Source organism: Pantherophis guttatus, chromosome 7, assembly GCF_059756535.1.
Source record: "Pantherophis guttatus breed Tessera chromosome 7, ASM5975653v1, whole genome shotgun sequence".
NCBI lineage: Eukaryota > Metazoa > Chordata > Lepidosauria > Squamata > Colubridae > Pantherophis > Pantherophis guttatus.
The window spans coordinates 86,283,493-86,302,406 of record NC_142069.1 but is presented as its reverse complement, the minus strand read 5'-3'; the positions used below and the strand labels follow the sequence as shown (position 1 = coordinate 86,302,406).

Here is an 18,914-nt window from a genome sequence, read left to right as displayed (position 1 = left end):
GAGTGTTCAATGATCGGAATAGTTGACAAATATTGCAAAATAAATAAACTCCAGCATCTTCGTATCTACAGTAGGACAACCAATTTTTGCAAAACTGAGAAGCAAGACATAAGGACTTGGCACAGCCCCCAAACTTCTTTCAAAAGTTATTGCTGAGTTATTTTTATTATAAGCATAATACTAATAATTAAAAATACAGGAAGTAATTTTACAAGATTTTGTTAATTTAAACAATGTGCATTTGTTTTAGCAAGGAAAATATTCAAAAGTTGTTTTGTAAACAAATACTTAATTTATTTGCATAAAAACTGGTGAGCTATTTGCATACAAACAGGTTTTTATTAGCAAATAAAAACGTTCCATCTCTACTCTATTAAAGGATGTTTATTTTTTTTAGCAAAAATGCAAGACCAAAAAAAAAAAAAAAGGGAGAGGGGGGAGATTGTCAACAGCAACAGAGTGCTTGGCATCAATGTAACTTATCAAGAACAAACTTTAGAATTTAATGAAATTTTTTTTACCTACCTGACATATTTTCCCTTTTTCTACGCTGGAGCAACACTGCTCTTTCCTTATCTAAGCTCCTTTTAAAAATAGGAGAAAAAAGAAACTAAGTAAATATTAAGATTTTGATGGAACATCAAAGGTTTTTTTTAATGAATGGTATACGTGTACTAAATAAAATTATAATAAACAATTAAAATAAAAATGGCTATATCCACTCACCATACTAATTAATTCATTTTTTGCTGTTTGAATACATTGTTGTTGTTTTTTAATTTTGGCAAATATTGTGTGAACAGAACCAGAGGAAATGTATCAAATTTTTAACCTGGAGCTCTCCACTCTGGGAATTTTATACTTGGTAGAAAGCATCCATTTCAAAGCAAAGAACTTAGCAATGCAGTGACATCTAAATCTCTGTTACTTTAGCATTCCAGCTTCATGCGTAAAGATACAGACTAAATCCCTTAAAACAGGGGTGTCAAACTTGATTTCATTGAGGGCCATATCAGGGTTTTGTTTGATCTCAGGGGCTGGGGTGGGTGTGGCCAGAGTGGCTGTGGCCAGTGCAACGTCACTTTTGTTGGGGAGCCTGTGGTGGCCCTAGCGCTCTGCCAGCAAAAACAGGCTCCCGAACTCCGTTTTTGGCTGGGACAGCCTCCTGCAACCCTCAGCCAGCGAAAATGGAGCTTGCGAGGGGTGCGTGCAGTCCTCCCGGGCTCTGTTTTCACTGGCAGAGGCAGTGCAGGCCGGTCCTTCGCTGTTTCCAAGGCAACCCCACGGGCCAGATGTAAGCAGGGGGATCTGGCCTGCGGACCTTGAGTTTAACACCCCTGCCCTAAAGCAAAACGTGTATTCTGACAATATTCAAAGCCTAGAAACCACCTGAAACTGGCTCTGTTTCTTGTAACACAATAACAGCCTATATTACACTATGGGTATTTTTTTAAAAAAATTCTTGCAAATATTGTATGAACAGAACCAAAGGAAATATATTCAGTAAATCAAGGTTACATGAGCCACATTCTGGCATTGCTCTGTTATAGGCTGACTATCTCATTCTTCCGTTAATTGTTGATAAGGCGCTCCAACTGGTTTTATCCTATCTTATTCCTCCAAAGGTTGACTGGCCATTGGAAAGTGAGGACATACACAAACCTCCTTCTTTAAAGGATCACAGTTTTTCCCCAGTACATAGAAGTGGATTATTTCTCAGATAAAATAACCAGTGTTAACTATGAGTAATCTTAATCCAGAGAACAGCAATCACAAAATATTATTTTAAGGTAAACGATAAGTTTCAAAGAGAATAAATATCAAATCTTCTTTAATTCAAATATCATTATGAAAAAGGACTATTTTGGACACCCCTTTTACTGAATGAAGAGTGCCACCTTTTAAACTAAATTGTACTCTTCAATATAATATTCAAATGTATTAATATAATGGAGAGGTTTGTCTTCATCTGCTCATATTTTGTCCATATTTCAAATCATATGCCGACACAAATAATATATTTCCAATTATGTACCACTCACCTAGGCTGGCAACGCTCACAAAGGTATGTGTCAGGAATATGCTGCCTATCAATCCCCATGCAATCAATGTGCTGCCAAACGCTTAAAATAAAGAAAAGGAGAGAATACTGCGTTATTTTCATATTTTTCAAGGTTTAGATAGTTCAGTCAAGTTTCCTTGTGACCAAAAAAAAAAAAAAAAATTAATTTCCCTAACGCCTGCTATCACTTGAAATGATGATATGCAAAATGCAGGGAGTGTTCCATTATCGCTGTTTCAAATAGTTTCTAAACAACGTAGCAAGTGCTACATTACTCCGTTCTGAGTGTTTGGATATCCTGCACGTGGCTTGTTTTGTTTCTGTAATTCCTCTAAAGCCACAAAGCCTTGAAGAAAGCATTAGCTGATTAAACAGAAGCCACAAGTTTCAACCCTCTGCCATCGGCCAAAGCTAATTGAACAGGGCTAGGATGAGGCTTTTATTTTCAGGCAGTTTATAGTCTGCATGTGAATTGTAAAGGATGTTGCTGTACTCTTAAATGTGAAGATAGCCAAATGCAAAATTTATGGCTTTGTTAATATGTTTAACCTACAAGCAGGTTGGCAAAAGCAACATATGTACATCGGGAATGTTTGTTTGGAAGAAGTATTAAGGCAACTGCCAGAAAAGTATATTTTTGCTGTTGGTTGTGGGCTGTATTCGTGTGAATACATGGCTACAGCTTCCTTTTAGATTTATTCTACAGCTATTTGTAAAAGCAGGTCAGACTGCAAAAGCCATTCTTAGCTGTGGCTTCCTTTGTTTGCTCTGGTAATTTTTAAAATGTTTTGCTTTGTTTTATGTTGGCTAATTCTTCTGCAGGTGGGATAGAAGGTAGCACTCAGCATGGTCCCTTAGGACAAAAGATAACAGCAATGAGCTTGTTTCAAGTTCCCACTGCTTGGACAGAATGTTCTGATGGGATCATTTTATTCCAAGCTTAGGTACAAACATTTTTTCTTTCTTTCATGCACTTGCGTATTCTTTATTTTTAACAATATGATCATTCAGAAAGTCACTTTCCGACCGAAGAGATAAAAGTGTGCACAGATACTTTTCTGGATAACAGTTTCTCCAACAAAACCCACATTTGCCACCTGAAGTTTCACTAATGTGTGTTTAAAACAAAAAAAAAAAGTTGAAAGTTGCTGCTAATATACAGTAAATGCTATATAGCCCTCAGGATTTCTCGTTACGATGCTCTGAGATTTTTAACTTCGACTATGTCTGTCAATCATACAGCACCTTCAGAATTATACAAGTGACATTAATAACCAGGAGTCCATAAAACAGAGCTTTGTTCCTTAGCAATAGCGCTTAGACTTATATACCGCTTCACAGTGCTTAACTGCACTCTCTAAGCGGTTTACAGAGTCAGCTTGTTGTCTCCAACAATCTGGGTCCTCATTTTACCAACTTTGGAAGATGGAAGGCTGAGTCAGCCTTAAAACCGGTCAGGATCGAACTCTCGGCAGTGGGCAGAGTAAGCCCGCAATACTGCATTGTAGCCACTGAGCCGCCAGGGCTCCTATCTACTTATCACCCAGTGCCTCCTGCTCGCTCTACTGTGGGGTCAACAGTGAGTTCTGAGCTATGATCCTCAGCACAATCCCCACTTACAGAATGTCTCTGCTGACTTGATGGCCTGTCCCCTCATCCATCCATCCTGTGAGCAAAAGGGTGGCCAACACAATGACAAAATGGTGGTGGCTTCTATTATTCCCACATTTGCTTAATAGCCTACATATTTTGTTAAGGAGGGAAATTCTCACTGAGCAACCAGAGGACCGGCAGAGCTGGTAGTAATAATACCGGGTATAAACATTTCAAAAAGCTTGCGCGTATGAACTATTTTACCTGCATTTGTCACAACAGATCATATAGCCATCATCATGGGTGAATCCACAAATGCACCGAGTTATATCAGTGCCGTAGCTTCCATCCTCAGATGTGCTGATAGTAGTAGCACTGGATGTCTCATCAAAATTTGGAGCAGTGTATATGCCTACTTCATTCTTGCTTATAAGAACTGAAGGAGGAGGCGATGCTGGGGGTGTTGGAGGAGGACGAGCGCCATAATTATGGTCCTGAAAAATTGGTTACATAAAATCATCCATCTCTTCATAAGAACTCTTTTTTTTTTTTGGAATTCATGCATAGAATTATAAACCTGGCCTTTTCAACATTTCTCCCACCAACTCAACTCACTCACGATCATGTAAACAAATATATATGTTTAAAACCTCTGAAGCGAATTAGCTTCCTTTAAAAAGTAAATGCATATTACTTTATCCATTCTGACATTACTAATAAGAGGTTTTATAATATTGATTTCTTGCCTGTCCTGAATAAACAAAATCTGATTATCATTAATATTTACATCGAGGGAAATAGTTAGGTATCACAAAGCATGCTGCTGGTTAAGACTAAATACAAACCAGGGTTGTTCAATTATTATACCACATAAATACTTATTCAGGCCGAATGTTAAAGTATCAGAGAAAGCACATCTTCTTTCTTAGTATAAAAACCAATTTCATTTAAGCAGAAGGTAAATCCTTCAATGCAGGATTAAAATTTCCATCTTTTCTACATAGTTATAATAATTGGTTTAGGGGAGTATTTACTTAGAGAAGAAAAAAAAGGCCTACTATTATCAATTCATCACTGCAAGCAACAATTTTATAAGAGGCTATCTTTAAAGCAAATAGAGATAGGATCAGATGATTGTGTAACGATAAAGCAGCCAAGAAAATTGTGCCAAATTCTATTTGAGCACAAGACATAGCAGTAATGCGTGTTTAAAATGGACTTAAATGGATGTTATTACTCTCGGTGCTCCAACTTGCTTGTTTCCTTTACATGCAACTGGAGACTTTGCTGTAGGAAAGCTTTGCTGCGTTTTAAAGGAAAATGTAACTTGTGCAGATTGTTTAAGGGCATAACAATCAAAGGAAGTGTAATGTCAAATAAGGCAGAGCTGGCTTTTTTTTCTATTGGCCAGAGCTCCTGCTTTAATTGCTGTAGGACTAGGTTTATAAGATCAGGCTAGCCAAGGGCATAACTACTGTAATTTTAGCTTCAAGTTTATTTATAAGTCCAATTCTATTATTCAAGAAAAATTTAGTAAAAACAGTAATAAAAGCAATGCTTTAAGAAAGAACAATGACAGAAGTAATAGAAGAATTTGAGATAAAAATTGTAAAGAACCATTGAAACCAGTTTCTTTTATACTGATGTTGAGAATTGGGATAAGTCAGTGAGCTATTTTCATATCAAGCCAAACGAACTAGCCAAAACACAATTAAATGTCTGGAAACTTAACAAGGACCTACAATAAAGGCTTTTAAAAAAGAACATACCGCATAAGGCAAACCAATGTAACTGTGTGAATGATGAGAGCTGTTATTATATAGTTGGTGTGGATAACTGTTTGACTTCTCAACTACCACAGGGCTAGCTTCTACAGATTCAGGTCTGAAAAGCAAGAAAGGTGGATAAACATTACAATTTCACATTCAATGGCTCCTGCGTGCATTTCTCTCTTGCTTATTAATGCTGCTGTTAATATATAACAACTGTGAAAATGTATACAATACAATGCAGAGAAACATTCTGAAGGAACCGATTGAAGAAACTGGAAAAAAAATGTTGCTTATGTCACTCATACCAAACTGCCACTGAAGCACACATACTAGCAACACTGTATGAATTTTAATAACGCAGACAATGTTGTACAACACAACACAGCTGTATAAAAAATGATTGCAAGGCAGAGGGTACATTAGCATCAATAATCCTTATTGTTTCTGTGATCACATATGAGACGTAGGAGTCATCCCATATGTTGCTAACAGTATCTGAAATGCCAGTAGTTTCCATCAGTGACATCTAGTGGTAGCATAAGAGTAGTTCCACAGGTTCCCACAGAAGTTGATTTTTACATATTTATTGTAACAGAAACTCAATGAAAAGATCTTATAAGTCATCCTTTTGGATGTACCAGCAACCTGAAATTCACCTTCTCCCAGTTTCTACTAGAACATATTAATTCTGCACAGCCCAAATAACCCAGACGTAAAATATAAAATTTCTTCATGAAAAATATAATTAACAAACTTGTTTTAAAAGTTGAAGTGTTAACATTTTAAAAAATCTATTCTTAAACATCACATAATTATACCTTAGCATATTTAAATTACCACGTTTACCAAGCTGAAACTTTTAAGAAGGTATTTTTTTTAAAAAAACTCTGATTTATCTATTTTATCAAGGAATATTAATCCTTCTGCACACTGACTTTGTGCAGAAAACTAATCTACTGAATTCAGTAACAAATACTGCATGCTAACAATGTAACACAACAGGAAAACAAAGTTGCTATAATGCTACAATACTTACTCTGAGCCTGCAGCCATTTCCAAATAAGATGGTTCTGCTGTGTCAACCCCCAACGGGACCACTATGCTCATGACGTTCGTTTCTGATAAATTCGTTTACTACGGATTTCTATGCATTGGTATCCAAAACACTGGGGCATGCCAGCCACAGTGCTCATTGCAAACATCTAAGTGCATCCACAAACTCTGTTCAACAACAACAAAAGTTGAAAAGTCACGTATTTTTCCCAGAATGAATCTAACATTAAAAATGAAAACATTGATTCATGGTATAATTATATTCAAACAAAATCTTACTGAGTTCAATGATACATTCTTGACTGTGTTTAGTATTGCAGTCTAATATATAATACGAGTACGTTTATTTTTCTTAATTAAATTATGTGCCACGCATCTCAGTGTTGAAGCGCCTCTGGCCTGTTTTTCTAACCTGATACACATTTGTTAACTTTATGTTAAAATAAACTTATTTATTTGGCTTAGTAATTCTATTTTAACTGCAGAATGCTCAGACATCAAAATTTGTAAATTACCAGCTATAGATTCATTTGCGTTATTCTGCTCTAATATTTATATCCCAACAGACAGAACTGGAGATTTCTCAGCAAATCAATGTGGCCTATTAGAAAATCTGATTTATTATGAAGATTCATCACGTGAGTGGCTCATGGAAGGCCTCCCTTCATTAGTCCTCTACAATTAATTTCTCTGTCTACCACATAGCAGCCAGAGGAAGTCAAATTCTCATGCACCTTTTGCCCTCCAAGTCTCAGGATTGACAGTCTGACAAACTCTGGCTTCCACTGCAGCTGTCGGGATTCTAGTCAAATGTGATCTTCAACAGAACTCAAAATCCAATAAGTATGTTTAGGGTTGCAGCCAAGAATAGTCCTGCTGCTGGGGATAGAAAGATACCCTGCTTTTTCCCTTTTTGGCGAACTTTGTTGAAGTCCTATAGTTCTGAGGTCTTCCCCAGTCCCCTCACAATATCCACCTGAGTAAATCACCTTTCTGTTCTGATGTCAAAGAGTTATAACACCTATAGAAATGTCTATAAATGGGGAAAATGCATTAGGATTTTGCTCTTAAGGGTTCAACTGATGGCCATCTATCCCAAGTTCTAATCAATATGAAACCTCACCTGCATGATATTTCTGGAGAATGTTATATACCTTTATTGTTTATGTGTTCTCATTTATTTACATTCCTTTGAATCTATATGCTATCTTTTGACAATCCTAATACTGTGAGCAAGATGGATTTATAGTTCCAGAAAACCAAAAGTTACTTTCATCACTATTAATTATAATTAGCACCCTGTTTCCCCCAAAATAAGACATCCCCTGATAATAAGCCCAATTGGGCTTTTGAGCGCATGGCAATAAGGCTTATTTCAGGGTTCAAAAAAATATAAGACAGGGTCTTATTTTCGGGGAAACATGGTATTTGAACACATAATATTGATAAAATTTTGGTCTTAGTGTGATGCTTAGATCTTATGGAAATGTAGTTTTTATCTTCCTTAAACTTCTGCCTCTGCAATGAACTATTTTTTAAATGAAGATGCCCATTCAAATATAGTTATTTTATCCAGTTTTTTTTTTAAAAAGCCTTATTTAATCAATTGAGCTGTAAAGTTTACATTCATTGTATTGCTCTCCCTATTAGAAAACATTTGCTAACTTAAAAGATGTATGGAACAGGACATACCAAGCACACCTAATTTGTCTGAACTACTACATTGCTTACCATCTGTTCTGACTGCCTCAGCAGGAATGAAACTGACACATCTGCCAGAAAAATGCAGAATAGAAAAAATTGGTTTCTAAGCAGAAAAAGTCTCACTGAATAGGAGATACTACTTATAAATATATATATTTTGCAATAATTATAATTTTTAAATTAATGGATTGGATTTGGGCTTAGTCATGTCCAGAATAGGCCCAACTGAAATCAAATGGACAAGTTAGCCATTACCATTCTTCGCTATAACTAAACCTAGATCTAACTCAGTATTCTGAATAATGCTATTTTTTAAAGTTAGCCCTCCAAATTGTAAAATAAATAGTGGTTTCTATGTTCCACTCTGCTCATTAGGAACATAAAATGCAAGAATACCCACATAATTTTAGCTAAGATCTTATCTGGCTGTAATGATGCAAATACTTAAGAAATACAGCATCGTATTCAGTTAAAAAAATTATCTCTGGATCAGTAAGGTTAAATTTAATTAATGTATCAAACATAATAGGTTATAAAGCCTTCCATATCCCAATTATGCTTGCCCCCTTTTAACATTTTTATAAGGGGAAAGCATTAGCTGTGGTTCCAACTACTACTTAAGAGAAGAGGATCTAATAGGCAAACAGCTAACTCCAAGACCGTAGCACTAATATGCGTAAAATATTCTTTCAGAACTTAGCTGAAAAGCCAAAAATGTCCTGTTAGCCAGAAGATCAAAAGGGTTTTTATATGTGTGCTCGTCTTCCTGAGTTTTTAAAAAAATGCCAAATCTTGAAGCATATCAAGAGAACTTAAGGGGCATTAAGAACAGTCAGTTCTGCTGCTTAAAATTTATTAAATAATTTACTTTTTTAAATATAGCCCAGAACAGAATTGCTGGCCCGCTGTCTGCACCTGGAAAAATTTCAAACAATTTTCCAATTGGTTAAGACATAAACTCTGGGTGTTCAGTTAAGTAGTTAAATGAAGATAACTACACTACATTCAGAACTGTTTTTTATGGAATTCTCACTAGATACCTCTTTGCAGTTTGATGTTGTTCCATTCATTACTACTGTCTGGATGAAGTTGTTCAACCAACTGCTGTAACCCATCTTTATTACCTGAAAGCAATAGGCATCTTATAACCATGTTGTTAATATCAATGTTCTAAAAGATTAAAACTTGTCCATATAACTTCATTTAGTAACAGGAGCTATTTTAAACGCATTGTGCTCTCATAGTCAACTCTAATATTTCAAACAAGGAAATAATTCATACAAATATTTATCGCATAGCAGTGACTAAAATATAGTTTTGGAACAAAATTTGCTGATGGATCACTACTGCAATAGTAGTTTCCAACGGATAGCCAAGGTAGCAGACACAGCCCTCTTTGTTTCAAGCAAAAGAGGATTTTCCCAAAGGAAAAAGAGGCATTCAAATGAGGAAAGATAGGTAGTAGTTTAGAACACTGAGATGCAGTCCTTTCTGAGCAATTCATATGTTTCCACTTGTGGAGACAAAATGGAGAATATTAAATAACAATACCCTGCATATCTTCCACGCTGCTGCACAAATCTTTACAACACAGCATGTTAGAAAATTACTGACAGGAAAACATGTTAAATTGATTAAGGGAGTCTCTGTTGTGTGAGTTGGGTGCCTTAGCCATGAAAGCCACACGAGGTGACCTGGGGCCAGTCAGGCTCTCAGCCCAACTCACCTCACAGGGTTGTGGGGAAAATAGGAGGAGAATACTGCGTTGGATATGTTCGCTGCTTTGATCTATTTGTAAAAAAAATAAATAAAGGATATAAATAAATATGCCAAAAATAACGTAGCAATTAATCAGATTGATTACAAATGTACATTTCCACACCTAAATGTGGAGTACCCTTTATAATGTATTCCAATATTATTTTTTATAACTGGTAGTTTCAGTAGTACTATTAAAGAAACTCAGGACTTCAAAAGCTACTAATCTACTATATATAATATGCAAAATCAAGCTAGGAACTGTATTAAGGTGGAGGTAAAGAGTCTCTTTAGTCAGACTCAATTCCTGGTGATGACACATCAAAGTAGTTTTCTTGCAACATTCAAGTTTTCTTGACAAGGCTATCAAAGTTTGCCATTGCATTTTTCAGGTTAGCCTATAACCCTTGTGTCGATAGCATCCAAGTACCAACTATATTTACTCTAGGTCTGTTTTGTTTTTTAAATGATCAGCCAAGATCACCTAGATACTGCCACCTGCTGTGATAAGAACCAAATAAAACAAAGCATAAAACCCCAAAAGCCAGCAACCAAAAGTCAGACGATGTAGGATAATAGGCTTACTTGGATAATTTGAGGCCAGTTGCCATCTCTCAACCTAATATAACACACAGGGCTGCTAAAAGGATAAGCTGAGGGGACACTTTCATATGGATTGCCATAAGCCTCCAGAATATAAAAACATAAATATAATAAAAGTAGAAAGATAAACCAATGACAGCTTAAATGAATTCTAAGTTACATACTAAATTACTATTCCTGATATTAAATTGTAAGACTGCTTGAGAAGACATTCTGATCCTAACATCTTGAAAGCAAAATAAACACAACTAATTATGACTAAAATCACAATCTGATTTACTGATCAGCTTTTTTAGAAGTATATATGAATGCTAACTCATGCTACGTATTTCTCTCTCCCTCCCTCCTTCCCCCTCTGCCTTTCAGTCTCTCCCTCTCTCTCTGCAGTACCAGGTAACTTATAATTTTATGTACAAAGAATTCTAAATATTTCCAGCTGGGAATTTTGTATTCGACATGCCACTAAGAATAGAAAATGTTATTAGAAAATAAAAACCAACCATGGCACTTTTAATTTCAGCTTTTTCTTATTTACGATGTTTGCTTCTCTTTTCACTTTCTAATATCATCCTCCCCCCCCACTCCCCTCCCACTTCATATATGCTAAACCTGGGCATCCGGAAGCAGACAGGTGGCTTAGCAGAGTAGTAGTCTATGAACAAAGAGCTGTTTTGATTGAAGATCTAGGCCAGAATCAGCAGCTTTCAAAGGTCAGAAAGGACTCAACTGCTCATGTCATCTCATTCTTACTAGACTGAAAGCTGCAGAAGAACAGTTTAGCAGTGTGCAGCAGAGGCAGCACTGTAACAAATAGAACAGGTCAGCAATTTACTAAGCTTGTAAGCTGCTATGGTAAATATCAGTAGACTGACTGGGATATAAGATAGCTACCCTGTTCCCCCCAAAATAAGACATCCCCTGATAATAAGCCCAATCGGGCTTTTGAGCGCATGGCAATAAGGCCAAGCGCTTATTTCAGGGTTCAAAAAAATATAAGGCAGGGTCTTATTTTCGGGGAAACACGGTAGCTCTCTTCAATCAACTTTTTCCAACCTATATTTATGGGTATCTTGGTTCACATCTATAACCTTGTTCTCTTGGCAATCCTATCTGTAGTGTGTTGACTCTCACACTGTTTACAGCCTTTCAGTCCAGGATGAAGGAACCAAGGCTTTCTGAATTGTATATCCTATAGATAAGAGACAAAATGCCAGAAACAGTTATCCAAAGAATTTGTCTCCTAGTCCTTAAATTGAATCAGACAATCTTCAGCATTTAAATGTTTATTTTCACAGATGTATTTCAAAATTCAGCACAGAATTTTTTTTTCTACAGCCATAATAACCCATACCATTACAGAGTAATTATAGGAAAAACCCTAGTTTCCAAAATAAAGTAGTATTTATAATATCTTTCCTCATTTTTCAGAGAAACTGATCTGAACAGATTAATATTCCTGACATAGCAGTCACCCAAAATATGTAAAAATGGCAAAACAATTTTGGAATGATCAGCTAGAAGAATGCTTTTTTTAAAGGATAGAATGCCATTTTGAAAGGAACGCACACAGTATTGTAATATGGCAATTCAAGATGCTATGTATAGAAATCAAATACTGAGAATCTTTTCCATCTCTATTAAAGAAACTGCGAGAGGAAAACAGAAAAATGTTGTCGGGTTTTCAACATTACAAATGTTATGAGGAAAAGTTTCATCATTTTTGAAAAACATTGTATTATTGGAGTTTTATTGTTTGACACAGAATAAAAACACTGCAGGATTTTTTTTTTTAAATAGAAGACATACAGATCAATGTTTGCCAAAGTTTCCCCCTCCCCCTCTTGAGAGTCTTGATTCCAAGAGACTGCATGAACAAAATGCAGTTTTCTAGGCAACATTTTTGAAAAAAGGTTTGGTACTGTCTTTTGCTTAAGGTTGAGAGAGCAACTGCCCCAAAGTTATGCAGTTGGTTCCCATGCCTAAAGCAGGATTAGAATTCAAGTTTCCCTGCTACTAAACAATACCTTAACCACTAGACCAAACTGGCTCTCTTAAATATAATAAATGACAGGACAGTTGTCTTCCAGAGTGAAATAAGCATATTTTTTAGCGCTACAATTATTTGGTTTCATAACAGTGGCTATATAACACATGCTATCATTAGTGCAGATCCCAAAGTTTACTCTTAGAATGGAAGCCTAGGAATCAAAATGGTTTATATCACAGTATCAAGGAAAAAGGAAACTAGTCCCAATTATGTTTTTGAGATTAAGCTTTGATTAATTGACAGATCACTCCTGTTAGAGTTGTCAATTATTTCAATTCACATGAAAAAAATCATTTCATTTCATTTCAATTAATGAGAATAGGAATTACCTATCTCCAATTCTACATGCAAAATCTCTTTAATGTAATATTTCAAAACAGTAACTGCTTCAAAGTAGATGCTTTGAACATATAAAAATTATCCCGACAGAAAATCTGCAAATGAGATTAATTTTAGAAATCAATTAAATCAGAAAGCATAATAGTGATTGATTTCAAAGATATTGGGATTCACAACTAACTGAAGTTGATAGCCCAGTGAAAAGATAGCTACTGAGAAGGTAGCTAGTGAAAACTGCCAGTATTACATAGCACAATAAACTATGTTTTCTATTACATATTTGATAGCCAGAGCAAAAATGTATTGTGCATTAACTATACTAGAAATTATACAGAAATTCTATTGTGATGTTTGCTTGGTCAATATTTTGAGGAGAACTCCAGCATGGAGATGTTTTCTCTACACAGGCAAAAGCCAAAAGTTCTGTCATGTTCCATTCTATGGCCAGAGGCTCCTTTCATTAGAATAGAATAGAATAGAATAGAATAGAATAGAATAGAATAGAATAGAATAGAATAGAATAGAATAGAATAGAATAGAATAGAATTTTTTATTGGCCAAGTATGATTGGACACACAAGGAATTTGTCTTGGTGCATATACACTCAGTGTACATAAAAGAAAAGATACATTTATCAAGAATCATAAGGTACAACACTTAATGACAGTCATAGAACAGAATGGACTATAACATCTGAAACATAACTATTCTGTACTTTTTTCTTAGGATGAACTACAAAAATTCATTTGGTATAGCTTCGATTTATTCTGGTGTAAGAGTAGACGAATTTCAGTCTTGGAGATCAACTTTTTAAAAAAAATCTGAACTCTACAGGGTTCAAAAACAATTGGCATTAATCCAAAACAGGAAACCTCTGGGTATTTTCACTACCAGAATTAAGGTCAGAGTAATAGTTACACATTATAAATCCACTTTATTTTCCTACAAAATAGTTTCAGTAACCTATTTGGGGAAGGGGTGAGACTTGATGTTGTTATTATTGTCAAACAATGGGGAATTGGAAACCCTTGCCAATCCACTCTAAATTACCTAGAGATCTACCAATACATCCCAAGGTATTCTGTATCCTATAATTAGTATCAGAAAACCTTCTAATATAATCTATTACCTTCCAATTAGTGTATTAGAAAGCATATTACTGATTTAAACTTATTTATTCTTGTATTTCGTAATTCTTTGACTCAATACTCAAGTTCTAGAATTTAAACTAGGCTCAACCACTCGAATATTTTGGGGCTTACCACATACTATAATGTAATTTGGGGTACTAAAATGTGTTGCAAATCAAACAATATATGCAGTTTTTAGTCTAGCAGGAATAAAGGAATAAAGTTTACTTTACTTCATACCAAAATGCAAGTTTTTAGTGAGATCTGGGTCGTATTTTTATGTTTTCATTTCCAGTTTGAAAAAAAATTAAATATTTTGTGATGGACTATTATTACAATTTCACAGTCCTATACCTGGGAATAAGGTTCACTGAACATTACAGGACTTGGTTTTGAATAGACTCTGGAAATTAGAACTATTCCTGAATATCCATATATGGAAATAATGTGCACCATGTAATAATTTATTAAAACCCATTATGTCCTACATAATGTGTTGTGTTAAAAATGCAACAAGATCCAAGGGATCAATCATATTTCAGGATGACTATTATTCAAGATTTTTATTTTCTTAATTTCTGCTCTATACATAAATAGCCAAATATTTTTTGAAATTATTTAATAAACATTCTTAAGTTAGGCCTCATTGTTTATCTTCATACATTAGGAAAAGCACTGCATTATCATTTATTTTGTTTTCTTCTTGAAAAATAATGTTACTATGATGTATTACTCACCATCATAATAGTCAAGATCTGCCTACAGAGCTTCTTCACTAAGAACAGAGAGGATTGCCATGCAATCAGTGAAATAGAAGGGCAAGAACAGTATTTTTAAAAGACAGTATTTTGAATTTGTTGAAGCCAACTAAATCTATAGCAAAATTGTCATTTACATTGCAATTCTATTTATTTTAAAGCAAGTTCCAGGAAATTCAAGATGCTTATTCCTTAATAGACATACACAGGGTCATACTTGTTTACAATTCTATGAACAGAGAATATCCTGTAGAAGAAAGTGTTTTATTTCAAACTAAGGATGCATAGGTTTGGGATGCTGGATTAATAATTTTTCAGAAATTTTTTTGAGCAGTTTAAAGTCTATTACTAGGGAATGCAATATTGTCAGAAGAGAGCAATGTAGAACAAAGGGTTTAAGATGGTTTCATTTCTATATAAAAGACTGAACTGACAGATGGGTTTTTGTATAATCTAGAATTCTACTCATAGCTTCCTTAAGCAAATTAAACAGAAATCATAGAGTTGCTGTCAGAAACCAATGAGAGCAAACCAGAAAGTCACTATAAATTTTGTTTTGCAGTCACATTTAGATCAAATATTAGCAATAAAATTAAGCCAATCAATTTTTAGGCATGAATAAAATTCACTAATTACAAATTATGACCAAAATGAAGATATGGGTACCACTTTTATCAAGAAACTGTGATAATCTTTACACTACTCTTGGGAACCATGTTCTGAAATTATATATGTTCCAGATTTTATATTCGTAAAATATGAATTTTCCTTCTGACAAAATTAGTATTTATGGACAATACATTGCATGCTATAGGCCTCACAATATACTGAAGCCATACATGATCAGCCTTCTAAATACCATTTTCTCTGTCATTTGCCTAAAAGAAAGAAAGCACTAATGTAAAGTAGTCTTATATTAGTAAATATTAGCACCATAACCACTGGAGAAAATGGTAATATTTGTATTTCGCTACAAATAGCACAGTAAAATAAATAAATAAAAGGAACTCAAAGTTCCCTACACTTTTCTTCAAAGGTCCTTCAAAAGATTAGGGAAATACCTTTTTGATGGGGACTATGGAGGAGAGAAGCTAAGCAGCTTGCTAATTGTTTGTCTTTTGAATTAATCACTATTCATTGGTCAATGTTAATTACTAGCTTAAGTATAATTGTCACACAAAAAGTGAATTTCAGATACAGAGGAGGAAAAACTGTAGAAACATTCAATATAGATACTTAAATCCAAAAAGGAGAGAAGCAAAGCACAAGTTTAAAATCTATGTAATTTCCTGGAGGGAGGCAGGGAAACAGGGAACACTGGAATATTTTGTCCTGTAGCAAGATACTATTAATAGATTTTTTTAAAAAAAAAAACATTTTTTTTGACCGTCCCATCCTCATTTCAATAGGAATACCGTTTTAAAATAATTGGCTCTCCCCTCAGCCTCATTTTTTCGGCGTGTGGAGAAGACGGGTCCCACACGAATCTAGCAAAGGAAACTTGTCCACCATTTTAAAAATAAAGTGGAAAGATTAATATGGCAATGCATCTGAACTCACTTCACACACACACACGAGAGAGAGAGAGAGAGAGAGAAAACCGCAAGCAGCTTCAAGGGACCCGTCTTTCCCCTCCCTGAGGAAGATTGCTCTGGGGCTCATTCGCCTTTCCCACAAAATAGCCAATAAAATTAATCAAGCGGAACAAACAGCAGCATCTTTTCCCACCGTAGTAAATAAATAAATATTAATAATAAAAAGCGACCCAGTGAGGGGTTATTATTATTATTTTTCTTGTCCACGATCTGACGAGAGCCCCTCCCCTTTTTTTAAAGAAAAAAGAAACCCTTTTTTTTTTTACAAAATTTGTTTTTATTTAATTAATCCAGGGACACGAAGCAGCCCTTATATATCTATATCTATATAAAATGTTGCTGCAGACAAAAAAAAAAAAGAAAGAAGCGCACTGCATGGGGTGTGGAGGACCCGAGCTGATTAGATTACCACAACATCAGCCTTGGGGCCGCCATTTTTAGAATCTCTTAAAAGGACAAAAGAGGGGAGGGGGGGTGTTTTACAAAAAAAAAAACCGTACACTTGTATTGACACTTTTTATTTATTTATTTATTTATTATTATCCGTCGTGGTGATGATGATGATGGCGGTGATGGTTATTCGTATTTTTGTTTTAACCCCGAGTCTCTTGAGGAGAAGCGCGCCCTCCCGACCCTGCTTTCCCCCCCCCCAACAAACACACCCCCACCCGTTCTTTGGCGGGCCCCGCTTTATCCGCTCGGATCTCGGTTGTGGGAGGGGGGGGAGGGTTTGTTTGTCTCCACCCCCCCACCCGTTAAGGGGAGGGGGCCAAAGGAGGGGGAAGGGGGCGCGCGCTCCGCTCTTTTGACGGGCAACCGAAACAAAACTGAGGCGAAAGAGGCAGCCAGAGGCGTTTGCAGCAACCGCTTTGGAGAGACACCTTCCAGCCGTTTCCCCCCCCCCTCCCGGGAGAAGGACTCTTGAGGAGACCGGGACTTCGGGCGCCTCGCTCCGCCGACCGTTTGTTTCTTCTCTCCCGCCTCCCTCCGGTTCTGCAGCAGGAGCGACCCCCTCTCTCCCTTCAACTCTTCCCCGGGGCAAGAGGCTTTTCTCGTTCGTCCTCTTGCTTCGCCTTCTCCTCCGCGCCCTTCCCTCCTGAAAGGGAAGAGCGGTCCTCCTTCGCCCGCGCCCGGAGGCGGCTATAAATAAATTATAATAATTAAAAAAAAAAAAAAGCCTCCTCGTCCGCTTCCCATCGCCTCACAACGAAGCGGGGACGGGCTCGCTTTCCCAAGCCAAGTCCCGAGAACTGTTTGGCCCGGAGCGGAGGAGGATTAAGTTAGGCCCCTCTCTCAAGCGGACCGGGAGAAAAAGGAGGCAGGTTTGAAGGGAACGACGACGACGGCGATGAAGAAGAACAGCCGCCCTTCTTTCCCCTCACAAAAGTCGGCGTTGAGGGGCTTCCTTACGAGCCTGTCAGAAAAGCCCGTTTTTATTAATCCCTCAGGGTCAAGTGAGGGGGGGGTTTCTCCCCCTGCGGCCCCGTCACCCCCCCCATTCCCCCAAATAATAATAATAATATGATGATGAAGCCCGTCGCGAAAAAACTGCCATGAAGGACAAATCTCCGCCGCTTTACAATAAAACGCGCCATATTCGCAAGACGGGAGGCTGTTTTAAAAGGTGACACCCTCCCCCTTCACACACACACATTACGAGGACGACGCAAAAGCCAGGAGTTTAATAATAATAATAAATAATAATAATAATAATATAATAAAAGGCCCTTGTTAAGAAAGGGTCTCTCCCCAGACGGACGCGCCACCCCCACCCGCCATCCCCGGAGGGCGGCGATGCTCTGCTGCCGCTGCTGCTGCCCTTCTTCGGGGAAAGAAGAGACGCTCCCTCTGCCTCTCTCTCCCCCCCCTCCCCGGGCATGACAACCGCACCATAACAAATAGTGGCGGCGGCGGCGGCCCCAAACTCACCTGGAATGATCACCGGCCAGGCAGCGGCACCCCGACCCGAGCCCCTGGCTTGGCCCCGCCACCACAATGCAACCGTCCCGCTGCGGAGGTCCCGCGGGTAAGAGCGAGCGAGCGAGCGAGCGAGAGGCTGCGGGGAGAGGAGGAGAAGGAGGAGGAGGGTCGAAGGCAGCTACCCCCCCCGAGCTGGCTGGCTTGGCTTGGCTTTGGCTGCAACAGGGCCCCGCTGCGAACCGCTTCGGACCTCTGGACCACCCTTTGGTTGCCCCCCTTTGCCGCCGCCGCTGCTGCTGCTCCTCTGGCTCCCGTGTCTCCCTCCTCGCAGCCGCCTACGCTCCTTCCGATGTCACTACCTCCCTCTCTCTCTCTCTCTCTCTCTTGCTCGCTCGCTCACTCTCTCTCTCTCTGGGAAAATGGCGTCGCCTCTCCCCCCCCCTTCCCCCGTTTCCAGCTGCCGTACGGGTTCGTCCACCCCGCCTGGCAGGGGCAGGGTTACCAGGGCGAAGCCAAACAGCCGCCATTTTCCTTGTGGGCTTGCAAGCTGGCAAGGGGATGCCCCTTGAAAGCGAGCCGT

The 18,914-nt window shown here is 37.6% G+C and overlaps 1 protein-coding gene across 11 annotated transcripts in view; it reads right to left on the bottom strand.

Annotated features, from left to right (window-relative positions):
* The window catches only part of KMT2E (lysine methyltransferase 2E (inactive)), a 62,266-nt gene extending 43,466 nt beyond the window's left edge, over positions 1–18,800 (bottom strand). For 4 of the 11 annotated variants that reach the window (XM_034433640.3, XM_034433644.3, XM_034433643.3 and 1 more), the window contains exons 1-8: positions 18,344–18,755; positions 9,225–9,308; positions 8,212–8,252; positions 6,464–6,648; positions 5,425–5,539; positions 3,920–4,149; positions 2,043–2,123; positions 526–584 (exon numbers count right to left, since the gene is read on the bottom strand). In XM_034433640.3, coding sequence (XP_034289531.2) covers positions 526–584; positions 2,043–2,123; positions 3,920–4,149; positions 5,425–5,539; positions 6,464–6,534 — 556 coding nt within the window. In that variant the 5' untranslated portion in view covers positions 6,535–6,648; positions 8,212–8,252; positions 9,225–9,308; positions 18,344–18,755. Of the gene's footprint in view, positions 1–525; positions 585–2,042; positions 2,124–3,919; positions 4,150–5,424; positions 5,540–6,463; positions 6,649–8,211; positions 8,253–9,224; positions 9,309–18,343 lie in introns of all 11 variants that reach the window. The other 7 variants (XM_034433641.3, XM_087873348.1, XM_087873346.1 and 4 more) reach the window with 2 other exon arrangements.
* Between the last annotated feature and the right edge of the window lie 114 nt (positions 18,801–18,914).